General features: G+C 42.3%; 1 protein-coding gene across 16 annotated transcripts in view; it reads left to right on the plus strand.

The window, feature by feature from the left end:
- Positions 1 to 26375, plus strand: part of LOC129718288 (neurobeachin) — a 233908-nt gene that overhangs the window by 200233 nt on the left and 7300 nt on the right. For 5 of the 16 annotated variants that reach the window (XM_055668902.1, XM_055668904.1, XM_055668903.1 and 2 more), the window contains exons 16-23: positions 2191 to 2910; positions 3643 to 3752; positions 19041 to 19232; positions 19512 to 22290; positions 22349 to 22689; positions 22752 to 22848; positions 22906 to 23102; positions 23166 to 23317. In XM_055668902.1, coding sequence (XP_055524877.1) covers positions 2191 to 2910; positions 3643 to 3752; positions 19041 to 19232; positions 19512 to 22290; positions 22349 to 22689; positions 22752 to 22848; positions 22906 to 23102; positions 23166 to 23317 — 4588 coding nt within the window. The remainder of the gene's footprint in view (positions 1 to 2190; positions 2911 to 3642; positions 3753 to 19040; positions 19233 to 19511; positions 22291 to 22348; positions 22690 to 22751; positions 22849 to 22905; positions 23103 to 23165; positions 23318 to 26375) is intronic. The other 11 variants (XM_055668913.1, XM_055668914.1, XM_055668916.1 and 8 more) reach the window with 5 other exon arrangements.

Here is a 26375-nt window from a genome sequence, read left to right on the forward strand (position 1 = left end):
CAAATCGTGGTTCAAGCCTAGTGGTTTGGCTATCAATAAAAACAAAAACCACAACGAATGTTTGAACAACATTATGATTCCGTTTCTTTACGTTTTAAGGTCAAAGAAACACAAACGTTTTTGAACAACCTTTCGACACCATTTGTACTTCAAATAGCTAACCCAACGAATCTACCTCAGTGTTGTCCAATCAAAGATTTCTTTGGGATTTGGAGTTCCCTTGGTGCAAATATATCTGGTTAGGAACGAACTGAAAACAGTTGGTTGGTAGCACCAAGAGTCAACGTAAATGCCATACAACGCTCGTGTTCAGGCATCATCAGAAAGTTTCTTCGGAAGGCCGGTAAGCGGCCTTTCTCAAACAAAAACAAAAAAGAACAGATAGAAAAGTTCAAAATTAAAAATGATTGAAGATTTTCACGTCATCTATACGGCAACGACGTTAATGAAGAGTGAAAACAAAAGTTGGCTCAAATTACTCCCTTGCGGCATTCCACAAAGTTATTCAGCTTTCGTAGAAGTATGATTCACACGAAGTCCATGTAGTGTATGCCTAATTGAGCAAATGCATAACTGCGTCCGAATGATTGCGACGGAACAGCTTGACGAGAGGGGTTCGAGCAATTTTCATCATTGATCTCGTCTGGTCATGGAGAAGCGGAGAGTTACAGCTTTCGAATTGCGCTCGAAACGTGCTCTTCTGTAACTCGGAATACTCCACAGTAAAAGCTGTCCTCCGGAGTATCTATTCGACCTTGTGCAGCAATTGCAAACAAAAAAGCAACTTTAAAGTGCTCAGCAAGTCAGTTTAGTGAAGTGGGAAATTTATGTAATTTTACGCGTATGCGAAAAATGAACAAGAACAGAAGGTGTGACTTAAAGTAAAATTTTCTCATCCAGACAGAACTCTAACCCGCGATCTACGAAGACCGGCATGGTGTTTTGGAGAAGTAAACTATTGGGAAAGTTATTTCTCCTAAAAATAATATCGTTCACTCTCTATAATTGTGTCCGGTTCCAAGCACGCCTGGATCAACCATAGTTCCAGTCAAATCAAAATGGAGAAATTGCTCAGGCAGGGTCTTGACCAGTACGAATAAAAATTGTACTTGTCTTGGCTAGAACGTTAGAAGACTCTTCCTCTATCCCCACAGGCTAGATTAAGGACTTGCTTATTACTAATTACAACGAAATCTCAGATGTTGGAAGACAAAAAGTAAGATGTTTTTGGAGACTTTACTTCTTCGTCCTACGGGGTTCTCGAGGATAGGTCGATGTCAGATCTGTGACCGGTCATTGCTGAGGGTCTGCATTTGTTGATTAGAGCGGCTTTCACTTTAAAATGCTTTAAAACGCTCCTCGAGCCAGGGAAAAACTTGAAAAGATTTTTAAGGATTTAAAGAATTTTTAGAATAAGAAGAGTTCGTACATTCTATAAGCGTTAATGAGTTTACATAATTTAAATCTAAATTTAAGATTTCGACTACTTTCAGTTCACTTGGGAAAGAATTATTTACATAATATCATTGTACTCCAATTGAAGCCAACTTTTCTGTATAACCTAAACGAAACAAACCTTACTCTGCTTCCTTGAGGTACGACTGAGCAAAGTTTCTACTATCAATTACCGATGGATTGCGTTACTCCTCACCACAAACAGCGCTCGCACTCACTCGGGGAATCATTTTCTATTTGTTCGTTTTGTTTTTCTTCTGCGTTTTTTTTTTGTCTACTTTGTTAGTGTTTTCGCTTCTGTTGGTTTCTACACCAGAGTCCATATTGTGTTTATTCGTTCCATGCGTGTTTGTCGCTGTCGCTCTGTGTTCCGCTTCCCCCTTTTCTATCTCTCTAAAATGAGCGCTCATTACTACTACAAAACCCTCAAAAAACAGCTAGCCGATCGAAAAATAAATGCCAACCCCTCTCTTTTCTTCCCTTTTCTTTTTTCTGCAAACATTTTCTTCGACATTTGTTTTTCTCATGCTGCGCGTGCTTGTTCTCTATCACCACTCAAAAAAATGAAATATGCAAAAAAAAAATTATTCGTCATAACTGGTAATTTTAACGCGACGATTGGGAAACCAAAAAAAATGGTTTAAAACTCGTTGTTCGAACACACAAACCGACACGCACACACCTGATATACACAAACACACACAAACACGCGAAAAAAAAATCAAACAAACGCAGACTCGAGCAACCGTCCCCTGTTCCCGCAATGGTCACACCACGTATATCCGCAGTTTCTGCCTGGTTCGCATCCGAACCACCAATCGACGTCTTCTTCGTCGTCACTAGCGGCTGCAGCAGCCGCTGCCGCTGGAGCCTCAGGACCGACCGCACCGTCGCACATGTCCTCGTCGCTAACCCTCGGTTCGGTTCCGAACTCCGCCAACCTGCAGCTGATGCATCATGGCAGCAACAACACGATCACCTCTTCGTCCTCGCAGACGACTTCGTCGTCTTCCTCGTCGGGGCTGATGCACGGTACGAACAATAACAATAGCCTAATGGGTGCTGTTTCCCACACCCTAAACGGACCGATGATTTCACCGGTCGGAATGTACAACGGTAATACCAGCAATGGCTACCAGACCGAAATGGTCAACTGTTACGGCGGAACGCCAACCGGTTCGAAGGGGCATCATCATCTGCATCAACAGCAGCAGCAACAGCAACAGATTAGACAATCGCAACATAATAATCTGGTCAATAACAATTCTCTGACGGCGCTCAACCCTGGCATCGCTGTCGGTCAGTACAACCAGAGCCATCTACGGGCCGGTAGCCGAACACTGAACAATGGCCTGATCGGTCATCCGTCGGCGGCGGTCGCGGCGGCAGCGGTCAAACTGGGGAAAGGATTAAATAACGGTGATAGTCATGTTTATCATTGTAACGGTATGACAGGTATCGTGTTCTGTTCTGGGCACTGTTCTGTACTTGTGAACAATTTACAAAAGAAAAACAAATATTCAAATTCCAGTTTTCTGTTTCTGTGTTTCTGTTTGAGTTTTGTTGACGTTGACAAACACACGTTCTGTGGTTAGTTTTAGTCCCGAAACCAGTCCCCCAATCCGTCCGCCTGCTCCCCCTCGTTCTCCACCTGTAAAAAAGGGGAGATAAAATTAAAGAGTCAAACTGGAATGCACACAACCTACTTTTGGAACCACGTTTTTTTCTTGTTACGTTTCATTAGCGTCTCTCGTCATGTTTTCATTTTTTTTATTCGTTGTGAACGAAGTTTCCGTTTTCTGCGTTGTTGTTGGTTGACTTTCCGTTTGGTTGCGTTTGTTTTTCGCCTTATTTTTTCCCAGAATTCTTTGGTGGCTTTAGCAAGCCCTCCTTCTTTGGTTGATCCTTTGAATTGGATTGGATGCCACGCACACCTAAGCCATCGTTATCACCATCACCACCACTGGCGAAAAACCCCATCGCTGGATTGCTTGACGCACACATACACACCCACACTTGCACACTCGCACCTTAGCGAATTTTTCGTTTTAGTTTTTTTACTTAGAATTATCTTTTTTCGTAAAAAAATCATAGGTTTTCAATTTAGAACTGCTGTTCTTTATGGGGTCACTAATAGTGCTTTTTTGTCTATTTTTGATATTGAACCGAACTTTCGTTTGTGTACAGGAAACCGATCGCTACAGGATGGAGACTATGAGGTGATCGTAGTGGATGAGAACAATTCCTCCGTGATTGCGGATAACGATTCCCACTCCAGTGGTCCACTGTCGATCAAGGTAAGTTTTGTGAAAAAAGAAAAGAGACTTTAATTTTGGCGCCATCTCGTGAGCGGTAGATTTCGAACATTAAATTGTTATTTTGTAATGTTTGATTGGATGATACTTTAACATACTTTGTTGCTCAGTCGTTGGATGTTGTTACATTCTGCTCTCGATGTTTTATGAATTATTTTTAGGTTGTTATTTAGTAGTCAGTATCAGGAATGTTTCTTGAGCTAAGTTATTTGATTTGCATGAAAAAATTAACCAGGGTTTGAGGCATGAAACTCGCGTCATGACTTCATTGGAAATATACAGAAAAAATCGATCAAATCCATTACTAATAAAAACTGTAAAGTAGGAGAATTTTTTTCGAAAAACTATCGTATTCTAAATCCCAAATCTCTTCATTTAAATCATTATCACGCTGGAAGTTTCTAATTCAAAATAAATTATCCTAAAACTTTTAATTTATTGAAATAATTCCACTTCAAAATATACAGCCGTTAAAAATAAGAAATAAAATTCCCGAAATATCATCGCCTTGAAATAAAAAAACCTAGCAGGATAAAATTCGAAGGTTTCCAAATATTATAATGCAAATACAAGTTACTGTAACTTGTAAGGCCCGCCAAATCTGCCAAGAGGTTAGAATCACGAAACTATCAAATTTTACAATCTTAAATCTATATACTAAAGATTATCACACTGAAGTCCTAAGTTCATTCCTGCCATTCTATTCGCCTTATTTCTTGTGGAAATCCAAAATTTCATCTTTTTCAAGGATTTTATAACATTAGAGCCACGCGATGAAATTTCAGATTTTTTTAATTTAAAACTAAGGAGACTGGATTTTCTGGTCCCATTCAAAAATCCCTTTCTGCCCTCGTGTAATTACATAATTCAAAAATGTTCGAATTCTTCAATCCCAAAGCCTCAACATTTCGTCATCCTGCAATCTATAACTTCCAGAATGTAGAACTCTTCTGAAGGACCGGAAGGTCAAAAGAGAAAATAATCCAGAATTCAGCATCTAAGTGCTTATTGTTCTACCAGATATTTTGTAAATATCATCAAAAAGAATATATAGGTACTCATCGATCTTAACTACTCATCATAACTTCGCAATCTGTGAACCAAGCTATTCAATGTGATGTGTTTCAAATCTAAACTTTTTTTTTCTTCAATTCATTGAAATTTCACATCTTTTAATACCAAATTTTCAAAATGCAAGAATTTTTGAATCTTAGAACTTCGCATTTAAAACTAATTTGGATCCTACAATTGCAGGATATGAAATTCAGGATATTTTGGCTAGGCGATTTTGGCATTATTGTTTTTTTTTTTTTAAGGGGGGATTTGTTAGTAGCTTAAGTATTTATGATAAATATTAGTAAATAATGAGTATGTGTGTCCAATCACAAATGGTGACTTCTCAACACTGTTAGAAATTTGTAATTTTAATTGTTAGGATTTGTTTGCTTTCGCAATTAGGACTTATCATTCGTAGGGATTTAAACCTACTTGTCAGAAAAGGGGAAGTAAACTTACAACTAACTTAATTGCTAACTTATTGGCTATAAAGAGAGCTTATCGTAGCAATTGAGGATTGCAACGATTTTTGTCGAAAATTGTTAATAATTTTATTTGACATAGCTTCTAATGGTTCAACACCAGTAAGTCTATGTAATTCGAGTGTACCAAACCAAGGAGGACGCTTCAAAATCATTTTCAGAATTTTATTCTGAATCCTTTGGAGCGTTTTCTTCCTTGTTGAACAGCTACTTGACCAGATCGGTACAGCATAAAGCATTGCTGGTCTAAAAATTTGTTTGTAAATCAAAAGTTTGTTCTTTAAACAAAGTTTAGAATTCCTGTTAATGAGAGGATATAAACATCTCGTATATTTGATGCACTTGGCTTGTATACTCTCAATGTGCTCTTTGAAAATAAGTTTTTTATCATAAATTAGTCCCAAGTACTTAACCTTGTCGGACCAACTTAAAATAACCCCATTCATCTTGACAACGTGATTATTGTTTGGCTTGAGGAAAGAAGCCCTAGGCTTATGCGGAAAAATTATCATTTGAGTTTTAGAAGCATTGGGAGAGATTTTCCACTTTTGCAAGTAGGAAGAAAAAATATCTAAACTTTTCTGCAATCGACTGCATATGACACGAAGACTTTTTCCTTTTACGGAAATGCTTGTGTCATCGCAGAACAATGACTTTGTGCATCCTGGAGGCAAATCAGGAAGATCTGAAGTGAATATGTTGTACAGGACTGGACCCAAGACTGAACCTTGAGGTACACCTGCTCTGACAGGAAATCTATCAGATTTTGAATTCTCATAAACAACCTGCAGAGTTCGATCAGTAAGATAATTTTTTAAAATTTTGATTAGGAAAATTGGAAAATTAAAAGTTTGCAATTTCGCAATCAAACCTTTATGCCAAACACTGTCGAATGCTTTTTCTATGTCTAAAAGAGCAGCTCCAGTGGAATAACCTTCAGATTTGTTAGCTCGTATCATATTAGTAACTCTGAGCAATTGATGAGTTGTGGAATGCCCATGGCGAAATCCAAACTGTTCATTTGCAAAAATTGAATTTTCGTTGATGTGTGACATCATTTTGTTAAGAATAATTCTCTCAAACAGTTTACTTATTGAAGAAAGCAAACTGATTGGTCGATAACTTGAAACTTCAGCTGGGTTCTTATCCGGTTTTAAAATGGGAGTAATTTTTGCATTTTTCCATAATTTGGGAAAATATGCAATTTTGAAGCAGCAATTGAAAATTTTCACTAAAAATTCCATTGTGCTCTCAGGGAGATGTTTGATTAGTATATTAAAGATTCCATCGTCACCAGGTGCTTTCATATTTTTGAAATTTTTAATAATTGATTTAATCTCAATCAAGTTAGTTTCAATTATTTCTGCAGGTAAAAAATTCTGGGAAGAAATTAAATCAAATTGACGTGTGACTTCATTTTCAATTGGACTCACAAAATTCAAATTTGAGTTATGAACACTCTCAAACTGCTGAGCAAGTCTTTGAGCCTTTTGTTCATTGGATACAACAAAACGTTCACCATCTTTTAAAACTGGAATAGGCTTTGAAGGTTTCTTAAGATTCTTCGACAGCTTCAAAAATGGTTTTGAATATGGTTTCAATTTTCCAACTTTAGTCTCAAAATTTTGATTTCTCAGAAGAGTAAATCTATGTTTAATCTCTTTCTGTAAATCTTTATAAATAGTTTTAAAAACAGGGTCACGAGAACGTTAATATTGACGTCTGCGGACATTTTTCAAACGAATTAGAAGTTGAAGATTTTCGTCAATTATTGATGAATCAAATTTCACTTGAGCCTTTGGAACAGAATAATTCCTGGCATCAACAATTGCACATTTTAATGCTTCCAAAGCGGAATCAATATTCACTTCGTTTTGCAAATCAAGCTCATTATTGAAATTTCTCTCAATATGAGTTTTGTATCTTTCCCAATTAGCCTTGTTATAATTAAAAACAGAGCTCATAGGGTTTAAAACTGATTCATGTGATAAAGAAAAAGTTATTGGAAGATGGTCAGAATCAAAGTCAGCATGTGTGATCAAATCACTGCATACATGACTTTGATCTGTTAGCACCAAATCAATTGTTGAAGGGTTTCTTACAGAAGAAAAGCATGTAGGACTATTCGGAGACAAAATAGAATAGTATCCTGAAGAACAATCATTGAATAAAATTTTGCCATTGGAATTACTTTGAGAATTATTCCATGAACGATGTTTAGCGTTAAAATCGCCGATTATGAAAAATTTCGAACGATTTCTGGTGAGTTTTTGTAAATCACCTTTAAAATAATTTTTGAGCTCGCGTGTGCATTGAAATGGTAAATATGCTGCGGCAATAAATAAAATCCCAAGTTCAGTTTGAACTTCAATTCCCAAAGTTTCAATAACTTTCGTCTCAAGATGGGGAAGAGCACGATGTTTGATTCGGCGATGAATAACAATTGCAACTCCACCGCCGGAACCCTGAATCCTATCATATCTATGAACCACGTAATTGGGATCATATTTTAATTTTATGTTAGGTTTCAAAAATGTTTCAGTAATAATTGCAATATGCACATTATTTACTGTTAAAAAATTAAAAAGCTCATTCTCATTGGCCTTCAATGAGCGAGCATTCCAATTTAATATTTTAATTGTTTTATTTAAAATCATTGCTAAATTTTAAATTAGAAACAATTTTAATAGTAAAATTTGTGCCTATTTGAATGGCTTCAAACATTGATTTTGCCTGCAACATGGCGTTCATAAGATCGAACATTGCCTGTTGCAAAAAAGAAAGTTTACCTGCCGTAATAGGCCCCAGGCAGTTGACATTAGAAAAAATATTTTCGGCAGCAATATTAGCTGGAGTAATAGGTGTACAATTATTTTCTAGCGTGTTTTGCTTACCCATATTAACGGTCATTTTCGAACTACCAACACTAGGCGGTATAATGTTCGAACTACCTGTAACCTGTGCATAAGTTAAACGGGTATGCAAAGGAGTAGGTAAACTATGCGTCACTGGTACGCTTGGAGAATTTTGTTTTGAAGTTGGTTTTAATTGAGAAAATGAATTTTGTTTACCTTGCCTTGCCTTAACAATTGCTAAACGGACTGGGCATTGATAAAAATTCGACATATGGTTGCCGTTACAAAAAAAAAATGAATTTTGTTTACCTTGCCTTGCCTTAACAATTGCTAAACGGACTGGGCATTGATAAAAATTCGACATATGGTTGCCGTTACAATTTGCACAGCGAAAATTTTTACTCTCTTTCACAGGACATGTGTCCTTTTTGTGAGAAGAGTCTCCACAATTAAGACATTTTTGGTCCATGTTACAGAATTTGGAACCATGGCCATAACGTTGGCAAGTACGGCATTGGGTGATATGCTTTTCACCTCCGCCATACTTCCTATAAATTTCCCACTTTACACGCACATTATACAAAGCATGTACTTTTTCAAAAAATTTTAACTTGTTAACCTCATTGCGGTTAAAATGAATTAAATAATTAACAAGGGAAATTCCAGTTCTCTGACTGTTTTCGCCTCGTGATTTTTGTTTCATTAGAATTACTTGGGTAGGGGCTATGCCAAGTAATTCTGTTAAAGTAAGTTTGATCTCATCAACGGTTTGATCGTTGGTGAGACCTTTCAAGACAACCTTGAACGGCTTGGCGTTCTTGGTGTCATATGTAAAAAATTTGTACATCTTGTCAGTTAAATACTGAACAAGACGATCACGACCCTTTACTGAGTCGGCTAATAAGCGGCATTCACCTCTACCAATTTGATAGGTAACTTTAACGTCAGAAACAAACGTTGAAAGTTCCTTTTTGAATATATTAAATTCAGAAGAAATAGTTACCACAATAGGTGGAACTTTCTCCTTTTTTAAAAATTTTATATTTTGTATAGTTTCATTATTGGTAACTTCCATTTCACCAGCTTCATGCTCAAGCAAAATATCAAAAGGATTGTCACTACAGACACTCGAAGTGTCAGAAAGAGATGCCTCTCTTTTCCTCCCCGCAGCGATGCGAGGTTTCTTTTTCCGTCCAGCCATTTCAGGTGATACGAAACAAGTTAAAACAAATGTTAAATTCAAAAGTTGGTAGTCTTGAGAAAGACTGATGGGAAATAACTTTCAGGTAGTCTTTAAAAGACACACTGACAAAACACAAATTTTGAAGCTATAGGCAGTCAAAGACCAGTCCACAAGCAACCGAAAAAACGTCTGATCTGTAGGACAGTTCAAGACGCACTGGCATTATTATTTGATTTTGTCCAACGTTTCGTCATCGGTTGGTGTCTTCCTAAGGAACGGCCACAGATTTTGTATTATAGTAGAAAAAAAACCACCAATGTCAACATCACTAACTTCACTAAAAACACAGTTTACTGTTACTTCATTTGGCGTACCATCATCAGGATATGGTCTGATGAACGAGATTCCTTCAATCAACTCGGTTACTGCTTGCCAGGCTCCACTTGGTCTAGCTATCAGCACTTTGCTGTTCTCCTTTTCGTTGCATATGGCAATTTTGCAGGATAGTTGTCCGGCAGTCGTGCAACATGTCCTGCCCAGCGTATCCGTCCGGCTTTGACCACCTTCGAGATACTGGATTAGCCAGTGAGTTGCTGGAGCTCGTGTTTCTCTCTTCGCTGCCACACACCGCCGAAGATGATTCTTAGCACCCGTTGTTCAAGAACTTCGAGGTCGCGCAGGTCCTCCTCGAGCAGTTCCCATATGCCGTACTCATAGAGAACAACCGGTCCAATAAGCGTTTTGTGCAGGGTACGCTTTGTGCGAGGGCTAAGCCTGTTCGACCGCAGATGCTTGTGAAACCTATAGTAGGTACGCCTTTCAGACCAGCTTCCCGAGGAAGCCGTTCTCTTCCATGATCTTCACAGCTCTTTTCGTTCATTTTGTATCATATACGGCTTTAAAATCAATGAAAATATGGTGCGTAGGAACTGTGTACTCACGGCAGTTTTGGGGGATCTGCTGTAAAGTGAAAGTCTTATCCGTTGACCTGGCAGCCCACCCAGTACTTTCCACGTCCATTGCCTGGTGGGAATCAGGCAGAAGTAGGGGCAGATAGTGAAAATAAGTCTAAGGACCAGATTCCCTTTCCTGACTTAGGCCGGTCGGGGGCGACATAGTTGCTCATAAGGCGCTATGGGCGACCTACCCTAGCCATGAGCTCACTGCTTCGGCATAACCCATCATGGGATCAAATTGGCGACTACTCAACATGAACAAGGATAGCGGCTGGGAGAGGGACCCACTTAACTAAATGTGGATAAGTTAATGCGCGCTTATGCGCGAGGGCGAACGGGGGAGCGAATGTGGGAGCGGATGGACCACCAAATCCATTCGCCAGAGGTGGCATCCAGCGTTCTCTACCAGGACCAACGGATGCGGTTAAGGGCGGCAGGAAGACGGCGACGCCTAAAGCCAATAAGGGAGGATCCAGCTGCCCCACTAAGGCCAACGGTTGCGCTCAAAGGGAGTAGTAAGACGGGTACGCCTAAAGCTATCCCTGACAACGAACGTGGTTCCGGCAATCTGCTGGTAGCGACAGTCCAAGCGAAAATGGAAACGCTACCTAGATTAGCGGCACTGTCGGCACATCTCGATGCTATAATCGAGTTTGCGGACTGCCGTAGCAATACCTCGAACCACTTCCAACAGAGTCTTCTATTGCGAGGGTCGACTACGCTGCGCTCACGAAGCGTGCGGAAACGGCGGAAAAATCACTTAAAAAGTACCAAAGCGCTGTCCAATTTGTTCTACAGAACCGGCCGCGTAGCAAGCGAGGCAGTTTCCGTGAGAGCAGGCTTCCGCGAGCATCAAAAGGAGGTTGATCGAGACTAGCCCAACGGCTGTTCCGTCAACGGAGGATGTTTGGCTCACGAAGGAAAAGTTCAACAAGGACACCACGGGTGACGGAAAATAGACTACCGTCGTGGACAAAAAGCGGCAGAAGCGGAAAACGCGCGAAAATCAAGCCGAGAAACTGAAAAAGACGAGGGAGAGCAAGGGAGACGCGCTCATAACTCAAACTGACGGGTCTAAGTGCTCGAAGGTCTTCAGGGTCATAAGAGACGACACTCTGTTTAAGGAGTTTGGTGAGGATGTTCGGATCATTCATCGATCTCGTACCGACGAAATGATCTTAGAACTACGCCGGGACGCGAAAGAGAAGGGAGCTACCTAAAAATAGGTAGCCCAAAAAGTATTGGGGAAGGACGTGCAAGCTCGGGCCCTCACCCGGAGGTGATTCTTCAGCTTAAAAACCTAGACGAAATCATCGAAGGATGCGACATTACGCAAGGCTTTGAGAAAGAATGCGGGGTTGTGCTGGCCGTACAGGCAATCCCCTCTGGGACTCAGGTTGCCATCGTTAAGCTTACATCATCAGAAGGAAGCAAAGCCCTCTAGAAAACCAAGCTGAAGGTTGGTTGGTCGCTATGCCCGCTGGGTATCCTTTAGCAGCCCGATGTTTGCTTCAGGTGCTTCGAGCGGGGACATATAAGTCGTGATCCTGTAAAAGGCCCGACAGGTCTGGCTTATGTCGACGCTGCGGTGTTGCAGGCTATAAAGCTCGGGATTACGTGGCGCCTCCCAAGTGCTTGGAACGCACCGGTAAGTGGCACGCTAAGCATGCCTCGGGAGGCCCCAAGTGTCCAGCTAGCAAGGCGGCTACTATGTAAACCACAGGCGTGAGGGTGACGCAATTAAACCTGAACCACTGCTACGCGGCCCTGCAACTGCTATGCCAAGCAGCCACTGAATTGTTGTCGGACATTGCCATCGTATCGGACCCCTACCGCATCCCTAACCCGGATGGCGGCCATATGGACGACAGGCGGGTCTGCCGGTTCAGGAGATTGTGTCGACCTCGAATGAGGACTACGTGGTTGCCAAGGCGGACGGAGTATTCTACTGCAGTTGCTAAGCTCCGCCGCGAGGAGACAATGGGTTGACAACGGCCACACTAATAGCTACCATTAGTCGGTCAACTATGACAAGGTGGCAAGCGATTGGGTAGGGCCAATATCCCAACCACTCGTGGCTGGAAGACATCATATTTTGATGCTGATGTATCTGCGGAAGTAATAATTTGGTACCTCGAATGAGGGAGGCCCCCCCTGAGTACAGATAAACCTAGTGCTACACTATTGCGGGCGTGCAACGCCCCCATGTCTAGGCCTACTACACTGGTGGACCAACGCAATAGCTGACCTCCGCGCGTGCACCGATGCGCAAAGATCGGAGCGTCAGGCAGCATTCAAATTCGCTAAGGTAACGCTCAAGAGTGCGATAAAGGCCAATAAATGAGCATGTTTCGATAGAATTTGCGACAGTGTCAACATGAACCCATGGGGTGACGCTTATTGGGTCGTTACGGCAAAGACCAGAGGCTCGTCAGCCCCGGCATAGCAATCACCAACGATGTTGAAGCGAATCATTTAGGGACTTTTCCCACACCATGAGCCAAACCCCTGGCTCTCGGCTGCTGAGTCACCACGAACAGCGAGTGACGGCAGCCGCGCAGAAGTCGAGGTGGCGGCAAGGGTAACGGACGGTGAACTCATTAAGATCGCAAACTCCCTGAAGGTATCGGGACCAGACGAAATCTCGAACCTGGCCATTAAGACGACTATAAAGGTAGCCCCGGGTTGTTCAGGGCGGTCATGCAGAAATGAAGACGACTGCCTCTTCCCGGATAAGTTGAAGCGACAGAGACTGGTATCGCTGCCGAAGGCCGGGAACCGCCAGGTGATCCATCAGCATCTAGACCAATATACCTGCTAGACACTGCGGACAAGATGCTTGAGAAGGTAATCCTGAACAGACTTGTGAGATTCACAGAGAGTGAAACCGGTCTATCGAGCAACCAGTTCGGCTTCTGTAAAGGTAGGCCCCACGGTGGATGTTATTCTCTCCGTCATCAAGACGGCCGAGGTAGCAATCCAGTGTGAGAGAAGGGGCCGTTCGCTATTGCGCAATTGTCACGCTGGACGTAGAAAACGCGTTCAATAGCGCCAGATGGGACTCTATAGCCTACGCGCTTCGGAGTCTCCGAGTGCGGTGCCACTGTACAAGACTCTGGAAAGCTACTTCCAGAATTGAGTACTAGTCTACAACACATATGAGGGTCAGAAAGGTGTCTCGATTACTTCAGTTGTACCGCAAGGTTTCATCCTGGGTTCGGTATTGTGAAATGCCATGTATGACGGTGTGCTGAAGCTTAAGCTTCCGGCGGAAGCGGTGATTGTGGGCTTTGCGGACGCCATAACTCTAGACGTCTACGGCGAGTCAGTCAGCGAGGTCGAGTAGAAAGCCGTGCTATCCATACGCATAGTTGAGGATTGGATGCACTCCAGGGAACTGTAATTAGCGCACTATAAGACAGAGGTCACCGTAGTGAACAACCGTAAATCGGAACAGAAGGTGGCGATTAGCGCCGATGGATGCACTATCGCCCCAAAGCGATCCTTGAAAGGAGTAATGGTCGAAGACAAGCTCACGTAAGGGAACCACATCGACTATGCCTGCAGGAAAGCTTCCACTATTATAACGGCATTATCGCGCATGGTGTCAAGTAGTTCGGCGGTATTTAGCTAGCGTAGCAACGTCCATACTCAGGCATGGCGGACCCGTGTGGTCGGAAGCGTTGAGTGCTTAAGCATCAGCATCATTGTCAAAAAGGATGTAGAGTGCCTCGACCACCGTGACACAAGAGGTATACGAACCACCACACCAGAAGGTCATCTTCGATGGCCAGGTGGCAGCGGGAAAGGTAAAACTCTACCAAAGGTAGATGGATACTAGGGTGGGGAAAGTTTTTTTTATTCTTTTTGGGGCCCCTAACAATCCTAAATTTATCGGAAGTCGATTGGTTTTGTCTCCGCTTGGCGCATTGCAATTCAAATTAATATGGAGATTTGTATGGAAAAACCAACTTTTTTGCATTTTCCATTCCAAAGAGCTCAAAATGGCTCAAACCAAAGGTTTCATGATTTCAAATGGTAGGTCTCTTAAGAGACACTTAAGAGCTAGGATGTCCCAAAAAAATACTAGAGCTGTTTAAAGTTGAGTATGTCGAAATTTATGTTGCAAATCACTTTTTCTGCCAACACTGCCAGTGTACCGGCGTCAGTCAGATTTCCATCAGAAGTGACCTCAGAAACACGTTGTAGATTCTACCTACGCCTAGAATATTGACCTAAATTTGTTTGCTTGAACCAGCTGAGTGTATAAACTCGTTACGACAGCTTACTTCTGATGGGAACCCTGCTGACACCGGTACATTGGTAATGTTGGCAGGATACAAGATTTTCTGCTTTAAATCGACATACTCAACTTTGAACAGCTATAGCTCTTCTTATGAACATCCTAGCTCTCCAGTGTCTTCGGCAAAGTTGTTAGGCATCTAAAATACTATACTTTAACATATTGTAGTGCATTATTAGAGTATTATTGAGCTCTCTAGAAAGATAAATGCAAAAAAGTAGGTTTTCCCATATAAATTTCCATACAAATTTGATATGCAATGTGCCAAGCGGAGACAAAACCAATCGACTTCCGGTAAGTTTAGGGTTGTTTGGGGCCCCAAAAGGAACCAAAAAAAGCTTGGTTCTGGAAAATCGATCTTTTTTCCCCACCCTACTGGATACACCAGAAGGTCTACTTCGATGGCCAGGTGGCAACAGGAATGGTCCAAATCTAAGGTAGATGGACACACCGACTCATCCTGGAGATAGCCGTATGGATCGAGAGGCGCCATGGGGAAGTTAATTTTCACCTGACACAGATACTGCCGGGCCATGGCTGCTTTAGGCAGTACCTGCACAAGTTTGAGCATGCGGTGTCACCTATGTGTCCACAATGTGCGGACGCGGGAGAAACCACTGAGCATGTGCTAATCGTATGTCCTCGTTTCGCATAGGTAAGGAGCGAAACGTTGACAGTGACCGGGCTGTATAATACTCTGGAAAACATAGTGGAAAGGATGTGCGAAGACAAGGGTACCTGGAGAGCAGTCATCACGACTGCTTCCCAGATTGTTCTTACGCTCCATGGCACCAATCGACGGAACACCCATCAAAATACCAGTGAGGGCTAACTCTTCTTCTACGAAGTCAGCCAAGTCATTAAAATAAGGGGGTGCGTTAAGTACACTCGCCCGACTCTCTGAAGCAATGCCTAACGGTAGTCTCAGGAAGACACGTTTTCGAGAATATGGAGAAACGTAGGGCATGAGTTGAGAGGCAGCGGTCGGGAACGCTGACCCCCTGGCAAGTATTCATGATACAATTTCTAGAGTTCTGTTGCGAACTCTTCAATGATCATACCGAGACCGATGGATGGAAGCAATGCGTGACGAGACCACAGCTCTCGAGCGAAACGGGACCTGGGTGATTAAGGATTCGCTGGTGGGTCACAAGACTATCCGAAACAAGTGGGTTTAAAAGACCAAGTGTGGTTCAGACGGACGCGTGGAGTGGTACAAGGCTTACCTCGCCGATAATTCGACCTAAAACAATTGAGAACGGATACGTACCTATACTGCAAGTTAACCGGAGGAAAGATGTTGTTCGTACAGTATGTGAACGACTTTCCAATATTCACTAACTGCCGCAAGAAGACTTTGGAAAACTTATCAGTTCTGCATCGATCCGGGACGCAGACATTGAGAGAATGTCAAGGGAATTATGCGGTACTTCAAAAGGACTGCAGGAATTCGCTTGCTGTACAGAAAAGACGCACATTTAGGAAGCCGATGGGTCCACCGAACCATAGCACAGTTGTCCAATAAGGCAAAAATGTACCTTAATTCCATAGCGCCTTCCACCTTCCATCCTAGCTCAATGGAGTCTTTGGAACAATTGTTTGTATGAATGACTCGCATAATCCCGAATTGTCAGAAATTATGAAAAGTTTACTATACTCAAAATAGAAAAAAACTAACTTTTTTGTGTTAAGAGATAGAGGAACAACTTATTCAGGAAAGTTGTTGGCGATTCAAATATATGAAACTTTGTTCAACAAATGAAAATCCTATCTTCATTCGGTACAAAGTTATACAGTAAATTATATGGAATTTACTTGAAACTTATTCTTTTGTATTTAACTTTTGTAAGTTGCATTTTACACGAATGGGTTGTTCGGAGGAATTGTAAGTTCCATCTAATATACCTAATAAATTTGTACCGAATGAAGATAGGGTTCTTATTTGTTCAACAAAATTTCGTATTTTCGAATCGCCTACAGCTTTCCTAAATAAATAATTCCTCTATCTCTCAACACAAAAAAGATTTTTTATTTTTTTTATTTTTAGTAGAATAAACTTTTGCAATTGTACGAGTCAATCATACAAACAGTTGTTTGGAAGACACTATTAAGATGAAGGTGAAAGGCGCTATGGAATTTAGCTCCACTTTTTGCCATATTGGACCACTGTGAGGTGCGCCCGAGCTTGAAGCAATGAAACAGCAATGAGAATTAGAGAAGAGCAGTGACGTAACCAGGATATCCTTCTTTAGATAAAAAAGTGAGAATTTTGTGAATGTTGAAGAGAGAGGCAGGTTGATAGAGAGTAACCTGAATCAATCACTATCATCTAGCAAAAGTATATGTCCAACTTTATAGCTTAAATTATTTGCATTGAAGGATCCCTTAAAAACAGCTAAGCTCCACTGCGAATCCGATTTAGTAGTAGCTTAGCATAACTTCACTCTTTAATAAAAAAACGTGATTAGAAAGGAAGCAGTTTGGGGCGCTTACGTCACTTACTGTCAATACGGGTTGGCTGTACTAGGGAGATAATAAAGAGTGGGGATGAAAAAGACCAACGTAAACGATGAAGTGTTTTCTTGCTATTATTGGCGATACCGCTTACCGTACAACGCACGTATTGTTTAAACAAACCGTATCCTAGTTTAACTGCATTTTGAATGCGTTTTTATTTAAACCTCGAATAACCCTTTAAATGAAAAACAAACCATAATGAACCATACATCCAAATTTAATAAACATTTAATATGTGAATAAAACTAATACTTAATTTTTAATATTTCAAAATCTTTAAGCATTCAAACCGTGAGATCTTGCATTGTTAATTCTTCAATAATTCGTTATTTGTAAGTCTAAATACACAAAGTGTCATGAATCTGTTTTGAGATACATTTTAAAATTTCCTAAAACTAAAAACTGCTAGGCTTCGAAATTCTTAACCCTTAAATGCGCAATGTTGTTTTAAAACAACACTACTAAAAACGTTTCAAAATATACGTATTTTAGTATTTTTCAGAAATATAATTCATTAGAACAGCTCTCTGGACTCTAACGAAAAAAACTTAACAGCTGGAAGTACTGTATTTGAATGTTTTGTTTTTACTTTTGCTGTCAAAATCTCGGAAACGAAAAAAAACATGGCGAGATTCCCGACTGGTGGTGACTGTCTTTGAAAATAAATTTTAAAATAAGGTTAGTGGTTAGTGAAAATGTCTGAATTATCAGTAATTATACTAACAAAAGGTCAAGTTTAAAGTTACTGTTAACAAAAGTAATTGTTGAGACTTTATTCTGCGATAAAGTCACAGTGTTGTTTAAAAACAACATGGTAATATTTGCACATTAAAAAGTAAATCTTTCAATTTTTTTATGCATATTGGTTAGTTTTAGGGCAGTAAACTTGTTAAACATAAATTTTATGTTTTTAGATGATTTTTTAACGTCGCGCGCCTTTAAGGGTTAATTTATTAGGTTCAGAATACTTCCACAAAATTTAAATATTCAATTTGAAAAATTTTGACCGTCTAGAAACTTTTAATTCAAAAATTCTCAAATCTAGAAATCCCGAGGTCAAAATATATCATTCTAACTCCAGACTCCAAACTCCAGAAATCCTGCAGAAGCTGTTAGTTTGACTGTTTACAAGTTCTCATAATTTTTTTTTGAAAACGGTAATGAAGTAATGAATGTTTGAAACATCTCTATCTCGTTGTTTTTTGGAATTAAGTTTACTAGACCATTTTCTCATGAGTTTAAAAACACATTTTGCATTATAATCCTGACATGGCTGTCAGGAAAGGGATAATAAAACGAGCATTGAACTTGAAATGTCTAAGATAAAATGCTACTGAAGGCTAAAAAAGAAGATGATTCTGAACTCAGTTGAAAATGCCGAAAACAAGCTTGTAGACATAGAAAAAAATTAAGAAAGGAAATGTTTTCAAATTGAACCCAAAATATTTAAAAACAAGAAAAAATCTAAAAATTATTTTCTAAAAGTCAAAAAACGCACAGCATATCGGAAAACGCCTTTGATGCTCAAAACGTTCTTCTAGATCTATAAAAAAAGTTTTAAGAAAAAGATCTGTTTCGTACAAATAAATTTGCTTGCCTAGAGACTAGAAAACACAAAAAAAACATGAGTATATTCAGAACATTAATTTATTCAGGTTCAGGGTTTTGCTTAGAAAAGCTGTAGTATTGCATAACATTCTACTTACGTTCTTTTCAGAAACTAATATTGTTGCGCATTCTCAACCCCTACAGTAGTTTTATTAATTTCATCATTCTAACTGTATTTCCATGTAATGATTTTGACCTTCTGTTGCTGGCTATATTGAAACTGCATGAACTTTTTTCCGATTTCAACATTGTAAACCAACGTAACACGACGCGGGTATGTATGTGTGGTAAAAAATTAACCATTGAGAAGGGATCCACTTCGATCTACGGGTCTTCGACCTCCCCCGGGAGTCCAAACACAACGACTAACACTAGATATCCGGCTGCTACTACCACTATCACTACCACTAGCATAAGTACGATCCAAGATCAACCTCTATCGCCGAGGATCGATCGAAAAGCGGCGCCATCGGCGCCAGAGCGGCAGCTAAAGCAGACGAAGGTAACCCGAATCAATCAAAGCAAGCTTGTTTTCTGTTGTTTGTTGTTGTTGTCGCTTCATATTACCTCGTTCGTCGCACCCGGCTTACTTAGATGCATTCGCGTTTCACCGCTCGAAACCGTAGTAAACCTGCTTGTGTAGAGTTTTTTGGCATTTTCCACAGCTTTTTCACCGACGTTCCCCGAGCCACATCGGATCCACATGCGTGTACCACATCCACACTCAGATTAAAAACAGTGAAAATTCATAATTCTAATTATTTTTGCATTCCTTGTGTAGAGTGTCGACTCGGATGCCGCCTCGCTGAACCTCAACTCAACGGAGAACGACGCTCCGGAAGTGGAAACCTCCAGTGAAATAATGGCCGACGACAACAAGCCGACCAATTCGAACGACGAAAGCTGGACCGACGTCAATCTGAACGATGACGGTCCCCCGGATAGCGGAAGTACGATCGCACCCAGCAGTAAATCGGTGATGCGAGGAGTAGGACCAGTTACGGATGCAAATGTCGCCGCAGCTTCAGTTGGAGGCCAACTGTCCTCAACTGGTGGATCCTCCTCCGGAGGAGGAGTCGGTGATCATGGTGGCAAACTCGAGACCGATATTTCGGTGGTTCGCGTTCCTGATAATTACCAGTCTTCGACGGCGATGGCGCGCGGTCGACCGGAAGATTTGAACCTCAAGGCGCCCTTCGTTGGGCAGATCCCGATGGCGATTTCCTCGCGAGAAGCTAGCTTAACTCAGAAGTTGGAGATTGCACTAGGACCGGTTTGCCCGCTGCTGCGGGAAATCATGGTAGATTTCGCTCCGTTCCTGTCGAAGACACTGGTCGGATCGCACGGACAGGAGCTGCTGATGGAAGGCAAAGGGTTGACTACGTTCAAGAACAGTCACTCGGTTGTGGAGTTGGTTATGTTGTTGTGCTCGCAGGAGTGGCAGAATAGTCTACAGAAGCACGCCGGACTGGCGTTTATTGAACTGATCAACGAAGGTCGACTGTTGTCTCACGCCATGAAGGATCACATCGTGCGAGTGGCGAATGAGGCGGAGTTTATTCTAAACAGAATGCGAGCTGATGATGTGCTCAAGCATGCGGACTTTGAATCGCAATGCGCGCAGACTTTGCTGGAGCGGCGAGAGGAGGAACGAATGTGCGATCATCTGATCACGGCAGCCAGAAGAAGAGACAATGTTATCGCCAGTCGATTACTGGAAAAGGTTCGCAACATTATGGGCAATCGGCATGGTGCGTGGGGTGACAGCAGTACGGGTTATCAGAAGCACATCTTCTGGAAGCTGGATGCTTGGGAAGATGATGCGAGGCGTAGAAAACGAATGGTGCAGAATCCCAGAGGCTCCAGCCATCCGCAAGCCACGCTCAAAGCTTCGCTGGAAAATGGAGGCACCGAAGAAACTCGTGAAGCCGCCCGGGATGAAATCTACTCGCAAATTGCCGTCCCACGTTCACAGCAGCCTGATCTGCTGGACGACTCCGAGCTGCTGATCGAAGATCGCGAGCTCGACCTGGATCTGACCGGGCCGGTTAACATCAGTACCAAGGCCAAACTGATCGCTCCGGGGTTGGTGGCGCCAGGAACAATGTCAATTACTTCCACCGAGATGTACTTCGAGGTGGACGAAGAAAATTCCGAATTCCAGGGCATCGATCAGGAGGTGCTGAAGTACTGCGATCACCTACACGGAAAGTGGTACTTCTCAGAGATCCGGGCCATCTTCTCGCGTCGCTATCTACTGCAGAACGTGGCGTTGGAGATTTTCCTCGCCAGCCGAACCTCCATCCTGTTTGCTTTCCCGGATCAGCACACGGTGAAGAAGGTGATCAAGGCGCTGCCCCGCGTTGGTGTTGGCATCAAGTATGGCATTCCGCAAACTCGTCGCGCGTCCATGATGTCTCCCCGCCAACTGATGCGCAACTCCAACATGACCCAAAAGTGGCAACGGCGGGAAATTTCCAACTTTGAGTACCTTATGTTCCTGAACACGATCGCCGGCCGGACGTACAACGATCTAAACCAATATCCGGTGTTCCCCTGGGTGCTCACAAACTACGAATCGCGTGAGCTGGACCTCAGCCAGCCGTCGAACTATCGTGATCTGTCAAAACCTATTGGCGCGTTAAATCCCTCCAGACGGGAGTACTTCGAAGAGCGATACGAAAGCTGGGACACTCCCGGCATTCCGCCTTTCCATTACGGAACGCACTACTCCACGTCGGCATTCGTACTTAACTGGCTAATCCGCATCGAGCCTTTCACGGCAATGTTCCTAGCGCTGCAAGGCGGCAAATTCGACCACGCCGATCGGCTCTTCTCTTCGATTTCCCTCTCCTGGAAGAACTGCCAGCGTGACACATCGGACGTGAAAGAACTGATTCCCGAGTGGTACTTCCTACCGGAGATGTTCTACAATTCCTCTGATTATCGTCTGGGTCAACGTGAGGATGGTAAAAATGTTGGAGACGTCGAGCTTCCTCCGTGGGCCAAAACACCAGAGGAATTCGTCCGCATCAACCGCATGGCACTGGAGTCGGAATTCGTATCCTGCCAACTCCACCAGTGGATCGATTTGATCTTCGGCTACAAACAGCGCGGTCCGGAAGCGATGCGTGCCACCAACGTTTTCTACTATCTAACCTACGAAGGCAGCGTCGATCTGGATACGATTTCGGACGCGGTCACTCGCGAAGCGATCGAGAATCAGATCAAAAACTTCGGCCAAACGCCAAGTCTGCTGCTGATGGAACCTCATCCGCCGCGAAGTTCCGCTATGCACCTGTCGCCGATGATGTTCAACACCATGCCGGACGACGTTTGCATGTCGCTAAAGTTCCATCTCAACTCACCGATCATACACATCTCGGCCAACACGTATCCCCAGCTGCCACTGCCGTCGGTTGTGACCGTCACTGCCGGACATCAGTTCGCGGTGAATCGCTGGAACTGCCAGTACACCGCCAGCATTCAGAGTCCAAGCTATGCCGAGTCATCACAGAACGTCAACGCCAATCTGCCCCTAACAATGGATCCGCTTCTATGTAAGTTTTCTTTGACCTACTACAGATCAAAATGACAGTTCCGAATTTTCGTCCACAGCTCAAATCAACGGCCACAACAACAGCCAGCAGCAGAACCGGCGTCATCTAGGTGACAACTTTAGCCAGAAACTACGCATCAAATCGAACTGCTACGTAACGACGGTGGACAGCCGGTTTCTGATCGCCTGTGGCTTCTGGGACAACAGTTTCCGGGTGTTCTCCACGGAAACGGCGAAAATCGTCCAGATCATCTTCGGCCACTTCGATGTGGTGACCTGCCTGTCCCGGTCCGAGTGTAACATCACGTCCGACTGTTACATAGCGTCCGGTTCGGCCGATTGCACCATCCTGCTGTGGCACTGGAACGCCCGAACGCAGAGTATTGTTGGTGAGGGAGAGGTGAGTAAATCACTGTGGAGTAGTTTCGATTGGAAGTAATTTGTGGTTTCAACTATTCGCAGATTCCTACACCCCGAGCGACGCTTACCGGGCACGAAACGTCGGTGACTTCGGTTGTGATTAGCGCCGAGCTTGGATTGGTAGTTTCCGGGTCGATTAGTAAGTGTTCTAAACAGAATGTGAATTCGAACTTAATTTTAATGCTTCCACATATAGATGGCCCAGTATTGGTTCACACCACTTTTGGGGATTTGCTGCGATCGCTGGAGGCACCGAAAGATTTCATTTCCCCGGAGAATATAACACTCTCCCGGGAGGGTTTCATAGTTGTGAACTACGATGACGGAAATGTGGCCGCGTATACCATCAACGGAAAACTGTTGCGGCATGAGTCTCATAATGATAACCTTCAGGTGAGTGCTGATGAAATGTCGACGAATTCCACTGTGATCGTGAATTATAAATTTATTTTTTAGTGTATGTTGCTGTCACGTGACGGTGAATATCTGATGACGGCCGGTAACAAAGGAATCGTCGAGGTTTGGCGAACGTTCAATCTTGCCCCGCTGTACGCGTTCCCTGCCTGCAATAGCGGAATTCGTTCGCTGGCGTTGACCCACGATCAGAAGTAAGTAGCTTCGTATTATTATGAAAGCTTTAGATTTCGATGGTGTCAAAATACTGTCTGTACTTGTTTTAAGTGAAAAGAAGGTTTCACCATGGAACAATGTGTAGTCAGCCTTAAGTTATGAAAACATCCTTCAAATTGTCATGATACTCTTGAAAACTCATTTTTTGCGGAGAATTTCCTGAGTAATCCTCATTTTCTGAATATCTATGAGTTGAAGTTGAGGATTCTTCGAATTTCAGCATCGGTACATTCCAATCACAAAATCACAAGTCATCATGGAAGGTCTTAAACTCGGAAATACGAATATCCCAAGCAGTGCTGGATTTGGGTGCTGGGGGCCCGGAGCAGATATTTTCGTAGGGCCCTCTTTCTTACAACTTTTAGACGAAGAAAAATTGTGAAATTGAATTCATGCTCCGCTGCAAAGTGACGAGCAAAAAAGGCCTTTACTCTCTCTTCCCGTCTGTCATGTCTGGCTCAGGACAAGAGGGGCAACTCGAGTTGAGGCATTTGCCGACGTTGTCTCTCCCCTTGAATCCGGACCTGATCCCGGGACTACAAAGTAAAGAGTACAAAGTAAAAAAGTTAGGAATATCCCAAGACTATAAGGCGTTACAAGTCGGCATCGCAGAACCTCAATTTTGCCAACACCTGAAATAATGATGAATGGACTAACAGTGCCAGCAACTTAGCATTTGTTTTCCAAAATGACCTTCAGTGGGAATATCTGATTGCACAACAATGTGGGAAAATCTGTAAAAATCTGTGTGGGAACGCTGTGCTGCTGTAGTAATCCTGCTGCATTTCTTGTTTAGCGACGTCCTCCATGTTTTGCCTAGCGTAAGCTCCTTTGATGAGTTAGGTATTGTACTAAGCTGTTGTGTGAGGTAGGTCAACGGGCTAAGTCGCTACGGTCACATGAGTTCCTATGGAATCTCTTGCGAACAAATCATTTACAATACTTCACTGTAAGTTCATCCATTGCCGTGGACGTTAGTTGCAAAGCCTAGTGATTCCACCAACAACATGGCTTGTTACGCCAGTTTATTCGAGGTGTGGTAAACTGAAATACGTTTTTTACTTATGTGAAGCGTTCTTTTTAGAAAGCAATGTTTAAGAGCTTTAATTTTTGGAAGTGTGTAACCTGAAGTTTTTAAAATATTAAATCGAGTAGGCTATGAATAAGTTTTAAGTTTTCGTAATTAGTTTGTACTCATGTACAGTGGTCCACCCTAGAGCAAATCACGGTCAAAACTTCAAACTCATTTTTGAACGGTTGGTACTAATGAAGTACGGTTTTCTAACACCTATAAACTTGTTTCGTATTAAAGTAGACTTAGTCTAAAGTTAGGTTAATTTTAACCACGCAAAGTATTCAAGCAGCTACTGACCAGTCCTGGACATGCCTCGGTGTTCAGTTTATTTTTAACTGAAAATAAAGCTAGAAAAGGCCGAAATAGAAAATGATCCCAAATTAAGCTCAGAATAGCCGAAAACCCTTCTAAAGGCCAGAAAAGGCCGAAATAGAAAATGATTCCAAATAAAGCTCATAATGGCCGAAAAACCCCTTTAAAGGCCATAAAAGGCCGAATAAGAAAATGATCCCAAATTAAGCTCAGAATGGCCGAAAAGCCCTTCTAAAGACCAGAAAAGGCCGAAATGGAAAATGATCGCAAATTTAGCTCAGAATGGCCGAAAATCCCTTCTAAAGACCAGAAAAGGCCGGAATGGAAAATGATCCCAAATTAAGCTCAGAATAACCGAAAACCCCTTTTAAAGGCCAGAGAAGGCCGAAATACAAAATGATCCCAAAAAAGGCTCAGAATAGCCGAAAACCCTTCTAAAGAGCAGAAAAAGCCGAAATAGAAAATGGTCCCAAAAAAGGCTCAGAATAGCCGAAAACCCTTCTAAAGGGCAGAACAGGCCGAAATGGAAAATGATTCCCAATTAAGCTCAGAATGGCCGAAACCCTCTTAGAAAGGCTGGAAAAGCCCGAAATAGAAAATGATCCCAAATTAGGCTCAGAATGGCCAGAACCCCTTTTAAAGGCTAGAACAGGCCGAAATAGAATATGATTCCAAATTAAGCTCAGAATAGCCGAAAACCCCTTCTAAAGGCCAGAAAAGGCCGAAATAGAAAAAGATCCCAAATTAAGCTCAAAATAGCCGACAACCCCTTCTAGAGGCTGGAAAAGGCCAAAATAGACAACGATCCTAAACTAGGTTCAGAATAACCGAAAACCCCTTCTAAAGGCTAGAAAAGGCCGAAATAGAAAATGATGCCAAGTTAAGCTCAGAATAGCCAAAAACCCTTCTGAAAGTCAGAAAAGACCAAATTAGAAAATGATCCCAAACTAAGCGCAGAATAACCGAAAACCCCTTCTGAAGGCTAGGAAAGGCCGAAATAGAAAATGATCCCAAATTAAGCTCAGAATGGTCGAAAATCCCTTCTAAAGGCCAGAAAAGGCCGAAATAGAGAATGATCCCAAATTAAGCTCAGAATGGCCGAGACCCCCTCCTAAACGCCAGAAAAGACCGAAAAAGAAAATGATCCCAAATTAAGCTCAGAATAACCGAAAACCTCTTCTAAAGGCCAGAAAAGGCCGAAATAGAAAATGATGCCATATTAAGCTCAGAATTGCCGGAAACCCCTTCTAAAGGCCGAATCAGAAAATGATCCCACATTAGGCTCAGAATAGCCAAAAACCCCCTCTGAAAGTCAGAAAAGGCCGAAATAGAAAATGATCCCAAACTAAGCTCAGAATAACCGAAAATCCCATCTAAAGGCTAGAAAAACCGAAATGGAAAATGATCCCAAATTAAGCTCAGAATGGCCGAAATTCCTTCTAAAGGCCAGAAAAGGCCGAATTTTAAAATGATCCCAAAATAAGCTCAGAATAGCCGAAAACCCCTTTTAAAGGCCAGAAAAGGCCAGAATAGAAAATGAACCCAAATTTAGCTCAGAATGGTCGAAAATCCCTTCTAAAGGCCAGAAAAGGCCGAAATAGAGAATGATCCCAAATTAAGCTCAGAATGGCAGAAAACCTCTCCTAAAC

The sequence above is a fragment of the Wyeomyia smithii genome, chromosome 1 (genome assembly GCF_029784165.1).
Source record: "Wyeomyia smithii strain HCP4-BCI-WySm-NY-G18 chromosome 1, ASM2978416v1, whole genome shotgun sequence".
In the NCBI taxonomy this organism is placed as follows: domain Eukaryota; kingdom Metazoa; phylum Arthropoda; class Insecta; order Diptera; family Culicidae; genus Wyeomyia; species Wyeomyia smithii.